This window comes from Syngnathus scovelli, chromosome 1 (genome assembly GCF_024217435.2).
Source record: "Syngnathus scovelli strain Florida chromosome 1, RoL_Ssco_1.2, whole genome shotgun sequence".
Taxonomy (NCBI): Eukaryota; Metazoa; Chordata; class Actinopteri; order Syngnathiformes; family Syngnathidae; genus Syngnathus; species Syngnathus scovelli.
Genome location: NC_090847.1, coordinates 29,444,913 through 29,459,810, shown reverse-complemented (window position 1 = coordinate 29,459,810; position 14,898 = coordinate 29,444,913). Strand labels below are relative to the sequence as shown.

The window sequence follows — 14,898 nt, the reverse complement described above, 5'->3', positions numbered from 1 at the left end:
TGGCGACACCGTGGGTTCGATTCCCGCATAGGGCGGTGTGCACGCTCGAGACAAAAATAAATGATATAAGTTAGCGTTGGCTGATGAGCATGTTGTTTTGGGGATCTTTGTAAAGAGTAGCAAAGGCAACTCAAGTCCAGATGATATTTCTGTACGTTGAGTGAGAAGGCATTTCTAAGAATCACACACTCATAATTTGGCCTCAACAAACGCCACATTTGACACCATTTTTTTATTGCGTTAATTAGCACACAGCTCAAGGTAAGCACATTTGACAACAAGTCCAATGAGTCCATTTCCATCACATCAAACATTATTTATTTCAAAAACGCATGAACGCCGAAGATGAATACATGCCATTTATGCCATCCTGCGACAGCTCAAAGCTCATCAGACATCACGCTCGTGTTAGTGTCACTTGTCAAGTTGTCATACACGAGTAACTACAACAACCGGCTCCGACAGTTATGGCTCACAAACAACATGCGCTTGTCCTGCTAGTTGAAGAGTTGTCCTACAAGTTAGGACAAAAAGTCTCCTAGTCAAGTGGGATACTGCACGTGAAGAAAGAAAGACTTCAACACTTTTTCATCATTTCCGGCTAGCGTGACACTAACGCTAAACATTGGATTATTTTCTTCTTCAATCAATCGCAAAATTTGCAGAGCTGAAGGATCACATAATCCCAAGGCGGCGGCGGCAGCGGCACTCAGTCGTCGGCGGGAGAGACTTCTGGCGAGGCCCTGCAGAGTCCTGCTTTGAGACCCCACCTTCATGGATGCCGGCGGCTGATGGTCCCGCTGAGCCGGGACGCACCTAAACACAATCACGCACGCACGCACACACACACCCGTTGATGGCGGTGAGAAGCAAGCGGCAGCGAGAAGGCGGCCGACCTTCTAATGCGAGGTGAAGCCGGCGGCGCCGTCCACCCGGTTGATGTTGAGGTGGTTGTGGAGGATGCGGAAGATCTCCTGGATGTTGGGAACGTAACCAGACTCCAGCTTGGACCAGATGGGCACGTCTGAGGAGGTCGCCAATGACAACAGCACAAGGGTCAGGGCATTGCGCAAGATCCATCGGGGACATGTTTGAAATGAAGACATGGACCAAACAGAAGCAGTATTTCATGCAACGTGATGGACCGATCACAGAAGCAGTATTTTGTGCAACGTGATGGACCAATCAGACACACCGTCGAGTGTGACCTCAAAAGCTCCGGTGGAAAGGAAGTGCGTCTCCATCATGTTGCACAGGAAGAAGGCCATCAGACAAGAGAAAATCTGACGGAGGAAAAAGACGGCTTGAAGACGACGCCGGGATGCGAACTCCCGCTCGTTGCTGGGTGAAGCCCTCACCTTGTTGTCCTGGGTCCACGTCCAAAATCTGGGTGTGTTCACAGCGAGCATCGCAAACACGTTCTGGCCGCCGACGATCAACAAGATGGACGCCAGCTTCAGATACGACACCACGCTGCCCAACAATCTCAAAGGGAGCCACAAAGGCGCGTCACGCAAACTTCTACGAGTGCACGCTCACAGACAGCTGCAGTGGGCATACTTGTTGATGGGGGAGGGGGGGTAGTTTTGCCCCTCAATGCGTATGTCGGGGTACAACTGCCCGATGGCCCTGGAGTACTCCTGGAACACTTTGCTGTAGCCTCAGGAGATGCTGCATACAAACCAACACAGGCTGAGAGTGCGTAGGCGGCAATGTGCCACTCACTTTAGGAAGCATACATTGTGATTCTTTTCCAAGTAAAAAGGCACTTACACATTTCCCTTCCGCAGTTTACTCGCTCGTACACCTTTCTACGCAAGTTGGAACACATCAGTAACCAATATCGCGTTTACTACGGAACAGAACGCATGTTGCTTATAAAAACATCAACGGACTTTTGAAAGTGGAGCAACTAAGCCCATGTTCAAATGTGGTTTGAAGACGTTGTTCGTGTGCGTGCTAACTATTAGCTGCCACCGCTAGGCTCACCAGTACTGAAACTTGAGCACGGGGCCGCTATACATGGTCGCCTTGGCCGCCCTCCCGAGCTCCATCTCCGGCCCGGCTGCGACCTGCTGCGGGCTCGACCTGCCGACGTAGACGTCGCGGAGCGTCAGAACCGTGAAGAGCAGAAGTGCCGCCAGCAGCCCGGCCTGGCCGCACTCCGCCATCTTGGCTACTGCCGGTCGTGTCAGATTTCCGCTTCCGACTCCTCTACAATAAAGCCAGGCACGCATTTCAAAATTGCTATTTCCCCCCCCCCCCCCCCCCCCCCGTCATTCTGACATTAAGATTTTAATACATTTTCGGGGATTATAGCCAAATGATTTTTCTAATTCAATTTTTCACCAGGTAAGTCAATTGAGAATACGTACTCATTTACAATGTGGCGACCTGGGACAAGGGCGCCCCCCCCCCCCCCCCTCTCTCTCTCTCTCTCTCTCTCTCTCTCTCTCTATTCCAGTTCCCTTCACTTACATTGTAAGCCTTTATTGTGATTTCTTTTTAAATTCATTTTGGAAAAGCACTCAAAGCTGCAAGCCTTTGTGGACTGATGATATTTGTTTCGTTTTTTTCTCCTTTAACTTGGGATTTGGCGAAAAATATTACATTCAGCACTAGATACACAACATACATTTTCTTAGAAAAAATGCCTTTCTAACGATCTGTTTTTATACTTTGAATGTAGCCGTTAAATGCTAACATCAGCAAAGATATGGGGGAGAACCACTCACTAACGAGGCAAAGCGCAAAAAGAAACGTGAAGCGCTTGTGGAAGACGTCATATCCAACCGCCGCTCGAAGACAAGTGACGTCACCAACACCGCGACGCTCCTTCCCGACTCCGGACCGCCGAGCGGCAAGCAAGCAAAAGGTGAAAACGCAACAAGAACGACCACCAGCAGGTGTGTACAAAATACGAGACTTTAATTTGGTCTTATTTAGCCCTCAGGAGCAATTGTGTGGCTTTTTGTTTGCTTGATTGCACAGTGTTTAGCCGACTCGTGCTGTATGTCATAACAAAACAGAACACACACACGTGAAACTTTGTTGATTCCCACAAACATTTGAACACGTCGTTTTGTGATGACCAAAATCAAGCTGATAAGCTCGCAGTGGGACGGCCGGCGCCATGCTGACCCTGGGGAGTCTCCACATCCTGCGGCTTCCGGTCAGAGCGTGGTGCGGCTGTGCCTTGGCCAGAAAGCCTCCTCTTCCTGCTCTTCCTGCTCTTCCTCCTCCCGCCTACTGCTCTTCAACTCTCCGCCACGTGTCGTCAGGGGGCGCGGATCCCGGTTGGTACGAACAGGCGGCGCTCTCGGCCCCCGTGCGCCTGGCTGAGGACTTCCTGATCCAGGTCCAGCAGACCAGCGGTCTTCCCTGGTGGCTCAGCATCGCCTTCAGCACCCTGACCATCAGGACGCTGGTCACCCTCCCTCTTGCCGCCTACCAGATGCGCGTGCTCGCCAAGGTTGCACCAAACAAATTGCACTTAGAAGGACGCGTCCTCCCTGGAGATGTTTATCTTCTAGAAAATCCCACACATCCTTATCCAAGAAATCCTGAGGGATTCATCAAAAGGGCTTTTTTAACACAAATATTAGTGGTACAAAGGAGAAGGGGGGCAGGGGGGGGGCACACACAAATGGGCCTCCAAATGTCCCGGTTGGTGAGACACCTTCAGAGGGCAGACAAGTCCTTCTCAGATGCTTTTTTTGTAATCACCGTAACCCACCTCCGTAACCACGGCAACCCGCAGGTAGAGGCGCTGCAGACGGAAATTGCGACGCTGGCCGAGAGACTGCGGTACCAAGTGTCGTTGAGGGCCAGCGAGCGAGGTTGGACGGACAAGCAGAGTCGGTAAGAACAACGCCGCCGGCTCAGATCCCCGCGCTCGTCTCGGTATCAAGCTCACAGCGCTCGCTCTTGCCGCCTTTAGTTTCCAGTTCCGGAAGAATCTGCGGCGTTTGGTGTCGCAGCTCTACGTGAGGGACAACTGCCACCCGTTCAAGGCGTCGCTGCTAGTTTGGGTTCAGCTGCCGCTTTGGATCGGCCTGTCGCTCGCCCTCAGGAATCTCTGCGCGCCGCACTCGTGTGAGTCGACTCGGGACTTAAACGAGGCCTAGTGTGTTACTTTGTCACCCTTTCAAATAGGCACGTGTACACGGATCCATCGTTATGGGAAATTGATTGGTTTAGATCAGCAAAAGGATGAGAAATGTTTTTGAGTTCCATTTTTTTTTTTTGGGGGACGGGAGGCAATACTTCCCTAGGAGTTCCACACGTGTTGAAGCACAATTTTCATTTCAGTGCTCCACACCTCTTTGGCCACAGGGGGCACGCTGTGGTTCCCCGACCTGACGTCACCTGACTCCACGTGGCTTCTGCCGCTTGCCCTTGGACTGACCAATCTGTTCATCGTGGAGGTATGCGATTGACGGCCGATCATGTCAAACGTCGTCATCATCATCTTCTTCTTCAGCTGTTTTCCCTCCAGAGGTCCAACGTGTCGTCTGTCCACAAGGCGGTGACAAACGCCATGCGAATGTTGTCCCTCTTGATGATACCCATCGCCGCCGGTGTCCCATCGGTGAGTTTGCCCCACCTCGGAGCAAATGGATCAAGTGGAAGTGAATGTCCGGCAGGCGTCTTTTTCCATCCCTCCAGGCGATGGCGCTCTACTGGTGGTACTCCAGCTTGGTGGGTTTCAGTCACAATCTTCTGCTTCGCGCTCCCGCTCTTCGCCAGATCCTCAAACTTCCCACGCGGCCTTCCGACACGCCCTACAAAGACCTGATGGACGCCGTCGTCAGGAAGTTCCGCAAGTAAACGGGAAGTCATTGGCGGCTGTGCGGGAAGTGGCGCCCAAGCCCACCCACCGCCGGGTCTGGGTCCAACTGAAAGACAAAGTACTCGGAAGATGAGGAGAAAGCCAGCCTTGCAAGCGAAGCCATGTAACGTGGCGAGGGGGAGCTATTTCAGCAAAAAGGATACAACCCCAAACGGCACACTTTGAGCTGACTGGCATCTCTGGCGGACGACCACAGACAATGATACTCCTTCGGACACGCCGTCGTGACAGGTCCCGGAGGTTCTAAGTCCAGATCACAGACAAAATTCAAGGGTCTATACAACGGAGCCTCGGTGTTAGACCGCAATTTCGAATCATGTTTTCCCATTACAAATAAAGGAAAGAAATTTCATCCGTTCCAAGCAAAACAAAAAAACCCCCACCTTTTTCAAGCACTTTTTCATTTGCGCATTTTTGTCCGCATTTGGTCGCATTATTATGACAGAGTCGTTGCTGAAATTTAGAAAATATTTTGGAAAGTCCTCATGTACTTTCCAAAATTGAAGTGGACCTCAGTGCGCAGGGAGCTTCATTTTGCCCGATCGATCGCGCAACCGCCCGCAGTGAAACCGCCAAACGCGCGAGCGTATAGCGCGTTTATGATGACAAATGTCATTTGTGTCCAACACCCTTCTTATAGTCTTTGTTTGATATGTTGGACTGCGGCGGTCATGGAAGGGCTTTAAACTCAAAACCAAGTCAAGACACGCAAACACTGAAAGATGTGCAATTACCACCTGAATCATCTCTTCGACGCGGTCCGATCAGCGTTGACGGTGGTTGCGGCGGTGGCAGCAGATACGAAGCCTGAAGTGGGCAATCGGCAGGCGGGCGGCGTCTTGGACAACAGTCGGTCAGCAGCGACGTCCGGCCCCTAGGCTTGAATTTGGAAGCAAAGACGGGACGGGACGGGACGGGACGGGACGGGATGTTCTTTGGGCCTCTTGGAAGCTCATTGGGAATGTAGCTACTCCCGGTCGAAAGAACCACGCACTGATGTTACAATATTGAATCTTTTCATCAATGACCTTGAAAACTAGAAAAACGAAATGACGATTTGACATGACAGAACGTTCACATTTCCATCACCGCGTACTTCACAAACACGTTACAAGCACACATTGCACAATAGACAACACAAAGCCATTCTTTAAAACACGGCTAGCGTGTGCGCCGTTGACCGAGCAGATCTAGCCAAATGAACTTTTGCCCTTTTGTCAATCGCTCCTCTCGCTATTTCGCTCGTCACTCTCGCTCCCCTACTGAGGCAGGGTCTACGCTGCTGACAACAGACGATCTGGAAGTAAGCAAATGCAGCCTTACTAATTCATCATAATCAATCGGTTTTACACGGCGCTTTTCTCGTACCCAAAGCCGCACCTGCGCCTTCCATTTATCATATGACAAGTCAAATTTCCTTTCCTCTTTTTCCTCTTTCCCTTCCTTTTTTTCCCCCTTTTCCCTCTTTCCTTTCCCCTTTCTTCTTTCCTCTTTACCCTTTCCCTTCCAAGTGCTGAGTTGGAGAACTGCTCTCAGACGTCCGACTTGATCGTAAATGCCACCACTCTGGAGTCCAATGACGTGCGCTGAGGGTTGTGGGCTTGCTGAGGGAGGCACTGGCTCAGAGTCACGTTTACGAACGTACTGGATGTATGGATGACGCTAAGCCGCTGACTTCAGAGTCACATTTACGAACGTACTGGATGTATGGATGACGCTAAGGCGCGGACTCTGACTCACATTTACGAACGTACTGGATGTATGGATGACGCTAAGGCGCGGACTCTGAGTCACATTTGCGAACGTACTGGATGTATGGATGACGCTAAGGCACGGAGTCACATTTACGAACGTACTGGATGTATGGATGACGCTAAGGCGCGGACTCTGAGTCACATTTACGAACGTACTGGATGTATGGATGACGCTAAGCCGCTGACTTCAGAGTCACATTTACGAACGTACTGGATGTATGGATGACGCTAAGGCGCGGACTCTGACTCACATTTACGAACGTACTGGATGTATGGATGACGCTAAGGCGCGGACTCTGAGTCACATTTGCGAACGTACTGGATGTATGGATGACGCTAAGGCACGGAGTCACATTTACGAACGTACTGGATGTATGGATGACGCTAAGGCGCGGACTCTGAGTCACATTTACGAACGTACTGGATGTATGGATGACGCTCAGGCGCGGACTCTGAGTCACATTTACGAACGTACCGGATGTATGGATGACGCTAAGGCGCGGACTCTGAGTCACATTTACGCACGTACCGGATGTATAGATGACGCTAAGGCGCGGACTCTGAGTCACATTTACGAACGTACTGGATGTATGGATGACGCTAAGGCACTGACTCAGAGTCACATTTACGAACGTACTGGATGTATGGATGACGCTAGGTCACGGACTCACTGACAAGTCCGATTGACAAGCACACATGGTTGTTATCCCATGCTTGATTAAATGGAATAACATTTTAAACACACCACTGCAGTATTCTTAACTTTACCTGTAGACAAAGTCTTTTATAGAGTACCACTCCTTTTGAAACGAACGTGTTGTAGTCCGTCCTGGGAGGAACGTAGTTTGAATGAATCCTCGCAAATCTGGCGTCGGTCTTCCCTTACTTATGATTTCTTGCTTTGACTGGCAGTCAAAGTTTTGAAAAATGTCGAGATTACATCCTCCATTTTCAGGGAAAATAAAGCCAAATAGCAACGCGTTGGCACCGAATGTTGTTGGTTGTTTTTCTTCTTCTTCTTCATTTACTCGTGTCGTGAACAATTAGCCGCAGGCTCACTATCGCCCCATTTTTGAGGCCAAAGTACTGGCTGCCTCAAGGCTCGTATTTTTCCGCTGACTGCAAGCACGCGCCGTTTGCACGAGTCAGTACAGTGTGTGTGTGTGTGTGTGTGTGTGTGTGTGTGTGCGTGCGTGAGAGAGTGGTGCACTCTCACATGCACGCCCTGAGAGGCACTACCTGTCACTGCCTCAGCCTCCGTGAGTCTCGTCTCCCGTTGTTTTTTGAACAAGAAACACAGCTACTATTTTGAGTATGAAAATGATCCAAATATATAGGAAACACACCAAGATTGCATTAAAAGCATAGACCACAGGACAGATATTGTGTTTGATTATATGATTCACTTTTGAACAACCTATGGTGACGGCTGAGGAAACCATGTTGAGCCTTTTACCGCCCTGGTGGCAAGGTGAGCCACTGCCTCACCTACGAGTGCACGTGCCTGCTGGAGTGCACGACTTTGTAGCAAACTGCACTCCGAAGTCCGACTTTGTCGCCGAACTGCACTCTGGAGTCACGGCGTCAACGGTGCCTTTTTTACAGCGGCTCTCTCCCCCCGAGGCACAGGTGTCAAACTCAAGGCCCGGCCGGGGGCCAGATACGGGCCGCCACATCGTTTTTTGTGGCCGGCCAAGACAAATGGAGCATCAAATTCGTGTGTCATTACTACAATTGCAAATTGTCTTCACTTTTAAAGGGGAAAGAAAGGCAATTTAAAGCTTTCATGATTGAATCTAAAACCATGCTCCACAGAGTTAAATATAAAGACTCCATCATCCAATTAAAGAGAATATTTAATCAATAAGAAAAAAAGGGAGCCATCTCAATTGTTCATGCAAACAACAACAACTATTCCACTCGCTGTTTCTCATTAAAGCCAAACGATGCGGTCGCAAACCTCTTTGGATTGTAAAACTCAAACGGTGGGGACAAAAAGGAGACTGAGGGTATAAACTGCAACCAGGTGGACTAGGTGGAGTGATCAATCGGCCTTGTTCCAAAAATCCGAATTTGGTTTCAAAAGACAGGTCGGGGAAAGACAACATTTTCAATAGCGCCTCGGCCGTAAGGAGAACGAACGACGACACCACCTTCAAATGGCGTCTTCCCGTCGCGCAAATGGGTGACGTCGGGCAGCACCCACGTGGTCCCACGGGGATGCCGTTCCCGCCCGGGCTCACTTTCTGGGCCGGATCTTCATCTCCACGAATCTCAGGCAGGTGGACTTTGGTCCCCCCAAATAATGCCAGACTGCATTGGTACCGTCGCAGGTGCCGCTTTCCTTGTACAGCCCGTTCAGGTTGGACGAGTGACACTCTCTGTACCACCAAGCGCCCTTCCAGTAGCTGGCGCAATTGGTATTACTCAACGTGTCTTGGTCGCGGTCCTTGGTGCTGAACTTCATCCCAGAATGTCGGGACAATTTATCGCCTGCAAAGCACACAAACTCGCTTTTGAGCACACGCAGGGGGCGCAGGTGTGCCCCCCCCCCCCTCACCCCCGGCAGAAGTCGCTACCTGCGTCTCCAGAGTAGCCGCTCACAAGCAGCGGGTAGCCGTCCTTCTCGGGGTCCCGCGAGTTCCGGCCCACCGAGAAGTCGTCGTAGCGAGCGTAGTACTCGCGGCCGTCGAATGCGGTGAAGTCGATCCGCAACTGGTAAGCGCCCGAGGCCGTCAGAGCGTGGATGTTCCGCAGACCCCTGTTCTAAGGCAACATACAGAGACCCGTGAAGTCCAAAATTAACACCAAAAGAAAGAAAGGATCGACTCCATTTTCAAATCTTTTCCCAATCAGCCGTGTGTCACTGGAGTGTTCCTTCTCTGGGCCAGCCATTTTCCACCGAGTGTTTTTTTTGGAGACCAGCGAGGCAACAAAGACCATTCGCCACATTTACTTTCTTTCTTTTTCAATAATAATGCTATCCCTGGGCCGGACTCAACTCCCTGGCGGGCCGGTTCCTGTCATCAGACTGCTGTTACAGCTGCTGCTGTGGAAGTATCCGGCTCCTCAAGCAGGTGCTCCAAAATATTTCCAAAGTGCCCCTGAAGTCGTACGTAGGATACAATGTATGTATACGTTAGATTGCATCGGTTACCCAATTAGAAGAACCGTGACGCACATTTCATTTGCATTCGCGAACATACGCAAAATAGCGCGCTGCGAAGTTTCCAAAAATGCAATTCATCACAGCTTATAAAATGGCATGTCGATCAATGCACATTAGGTTACTTAAGTAAGCATAGACCTATCCACTCTCTGTGTCAACTTGCTCTCTATGTTGCAAACACTAACTCGGTTGCAGTTCATTTCATGACGCCACTTCTATGAGTTGCTAGTTAAGGAAAACCAATCCAAAAAAAAAAAAAAAAACCCAAAACAGTCCTCTTCTGCGGCTATTTCTAAAGCAACATATGAGCAAGAGGCGAATAAAAAGCCTCTCACGTTCCTCATAAAAACCTGCATCGGCTACCTTTATCTTTTGCCCGTTTTTCCTCTTCTTCTTCGTTTTTTTGGGGGGAACTGGGCACCTGATGCCTTCTTTGGTCTTATATTTTGATCCATGACGAAAATGAAGACTCAACATCGTTACCTTTTGCAAACACCGTCCGGTCCGTCCAACAACCTTGATTTCACATTGATCACGTTACCTATGCGTGCATCAGGTAATCCGTCCATTTTTGGCGCTTTTTTTTCTTCTATTTCCTTTTCTTTTCTTTTATGCTCGTGCGCCCCCACACGAATTGCACCCGAGGCGGTCGCCAAGAGCAAAATCCGGCCCTGAGATAAATGACACGGACGTTTCGAATACCGCTGCAACCTGGTGGCGTCATAGGTGCTCTGCGTCGCAGGGACGTGACTGCAGAGGACAAATTTCACCACACCCAGATGTGTGTGTGTGTGTGTGACGATGATCATTGGGACTTTAACTTTTGTTCCTCCCGTCCGCGAGGTGTCGCTGCGAACTGCTTCGGCGCGTCAACACGAGCCGACAAGCTGTGCGTTCGCTCCACGCGTGAGCGCCAACGCCACAATGTTGTCTCGATTAAAAGCCAAAGTGGGCTCGGTTCTGCTGCCGGGAGACGAGTTCTGCTTGGACACGACAGCCAAGGCCGACACGATCTCGCTCGCGGGCCCTTCCAAGGCGGACAAGGTGGTTTGCGGGCCCGGGCTGCGGCGCAGTGGCGACCGGCTGTTGGCGTATAAAAGCGGACTCCTGCGACACAAAGAGCCAAACATGTTCTGGGTGGACGCCCAGCACAAGAGGGTGACAAACAATACACGACACGCGCAGCAAATGTCTTCCTCTTTGCTCTCTTACGCGTCCGAATTTGTCCAACGCCGTGGAGAGCGAAGCGCCTTGGCGACGTCATCAAGAGGCGACAACCGTTAGAGCACCTGCGTCAAACTCCAGTTATACCCGTATATTTTCGGGTGGCTATATAACACACACACACACACACACATATATGTATATGTATAGCCACCCGAAAAGTCAAGTATTACTTAACAGTTACATTCAAAAGTCTGCTTAACGACAGCAAGTTTGTGCAGGTCACGTCACCAATGGCCAATTTTTGAAAGGGGAAGAAATCCTTGTGAAGATGCCGAGAGCTGAGTGTGCGTGTTTGCGTTCCCTCAGTACGTTCCAGCCAAAGGAGAGACGGTCATCGGCATCGTGACGGCCAAGTCGGGCGACGTGTTCAAGGTGGACGTCGGCGGAAGTGAGCAGGCGTCTTTGTCCTACTTGGCCTTCGAAGGCGCCACCAAGAGGAACCGACCTAATGTCCAGGTGCGTCTGTGCCATGAGAGTCCGAAGCCGCTGACTGGACACCTGTGTGACACGCAACCATGACCTCGCCATCCGCCCCCCTCTGCCTCTTTTAGGTGGGCGACCTGTTGTTTGCGCAACTGATAGTCGCCAACAAGGACATGGAGGCAGAGCTTGTTTGCGTGGACAGTGCAGGACGGGCCAATGGGATGGGAGTGTTTGGAGCAGGAGGTTTCCTCTTCAGGGTCTCGCTGGCTCTTGCCAGACGGTATGCACGCACCGTAGCCACAGGCCAGAGTGATTGAAATTTCCAATAGTTCGTTTCAATCACCAGGTCTCGAGCAGTGTTTGTCAACCGCCGTGCCGTGCCGTGCCGTGGGAAATTAGCCAATTTCTCCTGATTGGTCTCGAAAGTAGTTTTTGAAAACAAATTCATACTTATCTGCAGATAATATGCCTTTGTCGAGCGTCTGTGCTGCTGTAGTGACTGGCAGCGTAATCATGTAATGATTCCTTACCACTAGATGGCAGCAGGGAGTGAATCGCGTTGTACGTTAAGACAAGAGACACTTTGATAAGAACGACTATATTGTTCATATAGGTGGCTACGTCTTGACAGATTTTTGTCTGTGGTGTGCCTTTTTCCACTGAAAAGGTGTGCCGTGAATGAAAAAAGGTTGACAAACACTGGTCTCGAGGACCTATAGAGCGACCTCAATAGTCCCTAAGATGAAAACCCTTTTGCGCTGAGCCTCTTTTTCCCCCCCGTCTCAGGTTGTTGGCCCCCCACAGTGATTTGCGGGCAGAGCTGGAGCAGCTGTTCCCGTGCGAGATGGTGGTGGGGATGAACGGTCGTCTGTGGGTCAAGTCTTCGAGTGTCCACCGGACGCTGGTCTTAGCCAACCTGCTGGAGAGTTGCGAGAACATGACGCCTGCCCAGAGGCGCCAGATCTTTAGCAGACTGGCCCAGGGGGCACTCTAGAGGTGGGGATTCAAATGGAGGCGCCCACCCAACACACAGTGAACCGATTGACTTTTTCTAGGGACGAGGTGTGTGTGTGTACTGATTTATATCAGTACAAATGTGGCCATTTTTTTTTCTGCACACAAGCTATTTTAATGTCACGATTGAATTTCTGCTTGGTCATGGGACTGATTTAACTGCATCGTACTATTTCATATTGTCACTCTTTCAAGTCATGAACGAAGTCGTGTTTTGATAAATAATGGATGGATAGAAATCCTCATGCGGACACTTTTGTCTGGATTACAAGGTGAACAAAAATGAACGCACGGCAAATGGAGACTGAGTTTTGTGATGTCACCATTTACAAAAAACATTGTCAGGTACAAGACAAGTGTTCATTTTCTTCTTCAATAAACATTTATTTTCAAACGGCTACCAAAAATATATTTGTGTTTCCTCTAAAGTAGTTTTGTGCATCTGCAAAGCATTGCGGGTAGCACAGCACCTACCTTAAACCACAAGCAAGCAGACGGACGGCATAGGGCAGTGGTTCTTAACCTTTTCCCTTGTTGGCACCCCATTCAATTCACCAAGCAGTTCCCGAACGAATGCTGATCATAATAAGTGGTTTACTTTACAGCTAGGAAGTAAGGCTTAATTAGCATGATCCCTAATGCCAGTTAACACAATGACTTCTTGATTTGCGGAATTTGTCACTTTTTTCGGTTACCCCACCATTATCCCCGAAAAATGGTAAATTTCCCCCGGGTTATCCTCGCTCGCTCGCTCGCTCGCACCCCCGGTTAAGAACCACTGGCATAGGGCAATGCAACTAACATACCAGCAGTGCGGTGGCCAATCGAACGCACGTTTACATTGGCCCACGTGCTGCGCGCAAGACGACTTGTCTCGCACATGACGGGAGGGACGGTGTGCGCTCGCTCACATGATGTGTTTCTGAATGCCCGGCGTGAACTCCTTGGCATTTGGGTTCAGGATGCTCTGAACACGCACGCAAAAAAAAAAAAAATGTCAGATATTTGTCAATTGTGCTGAACCACTGCCGCCTCACCGTCACACGGTCTGCCCTCTGACCGCCAGCGTCCGGCAGGTCTCTGGCTGGGATGAACAACTCTGCCTCCTCTTCCTCGTCCAACATCTCCTGGAAGCAGTACTCTATGAAGTCCTCCTCCCACAGCTCCTCCACCACCTGCGTGACATCAGCAGCCACAACCAATCAGGCACACGACTGCCGGCGCCGCGTCACGCGGGGGCGGCCGAGCAGCCTGGACGGACCGCCGAGCAGCCTGCCTCACCTGCCTGTTGAACTCCTCTTCGTGCTCCATCCACATGTACTCGGCAAAGGGGTCAGATTCCGGCGGGCCGCTTTGGTTGTTGCTGGCAATGGCCTGACTTAGCCTCGGGTCTTTCATGGCGCCACTCCTAAGACGGGCACAGGGGACATCAATTCTGAATTGATTTTGCTGCCGTAAATATTGAATAAATAGGGAATATTGTCCCCGTTTCTTTCTTTTTGTTCCCAATCGAGCTTCGTCGTATTTACGTCATTATTTATTAGGATCTCGTCATCCGTATAGGTGGGGTACATGAGCGCTACATATTCCAAAATCGCTCTTACGCACTTTGTTCCTTTCGAAAAATTTGAAATGATTTTGTATTGTATTTCAATCTCTATACTACTTTATTTGTACACATAGGTTGTCATTTCAAAGATGCGGTGTAAACCACATTAGCGCTACATATTCCAAAATCGTTCTTGCGCAGTTTATCCCTTTAGAAACATTTGAAATAATGTTGTCTGGTATTTCTAATCTCTCTCCCACTTTATTTGTAAACGTATGTTGTAACTTAGCAAATGTGCCATCTAAACAAAGGTGCTTTGCCTTGGAAAATGAGTACAAGTGCCGCTATCTGTTAATAATTACCGGCGAGAAGAGTTTAAAAAAAAATTGCCAAAAAAAAAAAAATAACACATCAATAGAATGAGCTCAAAGTGTTGCCTAAGGACACCAACGAAGTATTTGCCATCGATGACTTGCCAGAGCACGACGGACGGCTAATGTTAGCGCATCACGCAAACGTTGTGACGTTCCCGCGCCGATAACGATGACCGTGGGATCAAATGTACTTTGTTAGTCCAGATTACGAATTGGTCGGCGTGTATTTACCGCAAAAACTCGATCAGTGTTTTATGTCTTTTGTCTCCGAGAAAAGGAGGCTGGCTGGTCTATTGTGCATCAGCAAAAGCGGCCCGGGCAGGCCATACGTCACGTCACGTGACGCCACGTGACGTCACGGTGTCACCTCCGCTTATGTCGCGAGATGGCGAAGATGAAAAACAAAAACAAGCGTACCTGAATTGTAAACAGCCGGCGAGTTGAGGCAATCACGACGGAGTCCAAATGGGCTGTCGATGTCAATTCGAACCACAAGAAGTTCGGGGACCGGCACACAGACGTGCAAAATACAAATG

The 14,898-nt window shown here is 49.9% G+C and overlaps 5 protein-coding genes across 12 annotated transcripts; 2 read left to right on the top strand and 3 right to left on the bottom strand.

The window, feature by feature from the left end:
- Window positions 1-217: 217 nt before the first annotated feature.
- Window positions 218-2,204, bottom strand: selenot2 (selenoprotein T, 2). The gene is made up of 6 exons (XM_049731744.2): window positions 1,990-2,204; window positions 1,561-1,671; window positions 1,359-1,485; window positions 1,196-1,283; window positions 897-1,024; window positions 218-816 (listed from the first exon to the last, which is right to left on the bottom strand). Exons 1-5 carry the CDS (start codon window positions 2,169-2,171, stop codon window positions 900-902), a joined length of 633 nt encoding a protein of 210 aa, XP_049587701.1. The 5' UTR covers window positions 2,172-2,204; the 3' UTR covers window positions 218-816; window positions 897-899.
- A 70-nt stretch (window positions 2,205-2,274) lies between these two features.
- cox18 (cytochrome c oxidase assembly factor COX18) lies at window positions 2,275-5,204 on the top strand. Of its 6 annotated transcripts, none has more exons than XM_049728170.2 (7): window positions 2,280-2,352; window positions 2,690-2,906; window positions 3,282-3,861; window positions 3,941-4,095; window positions 4,312-4,427; window positions 4,484-4,591; window positions 4,647-5,204. In XM_049728170.2, exons 2-7 carry the CDS (start codon window positions 2,717-2,719, stop codon window positions 4,923-4,925), a joined length of 1,428 nt encoding a protein of 475 aa, XP_049584127.1. In that variant the 5' UTR covers window positions 2,280-2,352; window positions 2,690-2,716; the 3' UTR covers window positions 4,926-5,204. The 6 variants fall into 6 exon arrangements, with proteins under 6 accessions (XP_049584198.1, XP_049584127.1, XP_049584554.1 ...); XM_049728668.2 differs by lacking the exon at window positions 2,280-2,352 and having other exon boundaries at window positions 2,448-2,906; window positions 3,282-3,472; window positions 3,761-3,861; XM_049728738.2 differs by lacking the exon at window positions 2,280-2,352 and having other exon boundaries at window positions 2,454-2,906; window positions 3,282-3,472; window positions 3,761-3,861; window positions 4,669-5,204.
- Window positions 2,908-10,591, bottom strand: LOC125976191 (fibrinogen C domain-containing protein 1). Its single transcript, XM_049732192.2, has 4 exons — window positions 10,139-10,591; window positions 9,186-9,372; window positions 7,375-9,099; window positions 2,908-5,095 (listed from the first exon to the last, which is right to left on the bottom strand). Exons 1-3 carry the CDS (start codon window positions 10,250-10,252, stop codon window positions 8,846-8,848), a joined length of 555 nt encoding a protein of 184 aa, XP_049588149.1. The 5' UTR covers window positions 10,253-10,591; the 3' UTR covers window positions 2,908-5,095; window positions 7,375-8,845.
- A 23-nt stretch (window positions 10,592-10,614) lies between these two features.
- On the top strand, window positions 10,615-12,846 carry exosc3 (exosome component 3). Its single transcript, XM_049731939.2, has 4 exons — window positions 10,615-10,933; window positions 11,309-11,458; window positions 11,554-11,705; window positions 12,212-12,846. Exons 1-4 carry the CDS (start codon window positions 10,700-10,702, stop codon window positions 12,417-12,419), a joined length of 744 nt encoding a protein of 247 aa, XP_049587896.1. The 5' UTR covers window positions 10,615-10,699; the 3' UTR covers window positions 12,420-12,846.
- On the bottom strand, window positions 12,799-14,803 carry LOC125976216 (polyadenylate-binding protein-interacting protein 2). 3 transcript variants are annotated; one of them, XM_049732253.2, is made up of 4 exons: window positions 14,780-14,803; window positions 13,721-13,847; window positions 13,477-13,614; window positions 12,799-13,406 (listed from the first exon to the last, which is right to left on the bottom strand). In XM_049732253.2, the coding sequence occupies exons 2-4, from the start codon at window positions 13,835-13,837 to the stop codon at window positions 13,347-13,349; spliced, it is 315 nt and encodes a 104-aa protein (XP_049588210.1). In that variant the 5' UTR covers window positions 13,838-13,847; window positions 14,780-14,803; the 3' UTR covers window positions 12,799-13,346. The 3 variants fall into 3 exon arrangements, with proteins under 3 accessions (XP_049588210.1, XP_049588194.1, XP_049588202.1); XM_049732237.2 differs by lacking the exon at window positions 14,780-14,803 and adding an exon at window positions 14,594-14,746; XM_049732245.2 differs by lacking the exon at window positions 14,780-14,803 and adding an exon at window positions 14,465-14,630.
- Window positions 14,804-14,898: the final 95 nt, after the last annotated feature.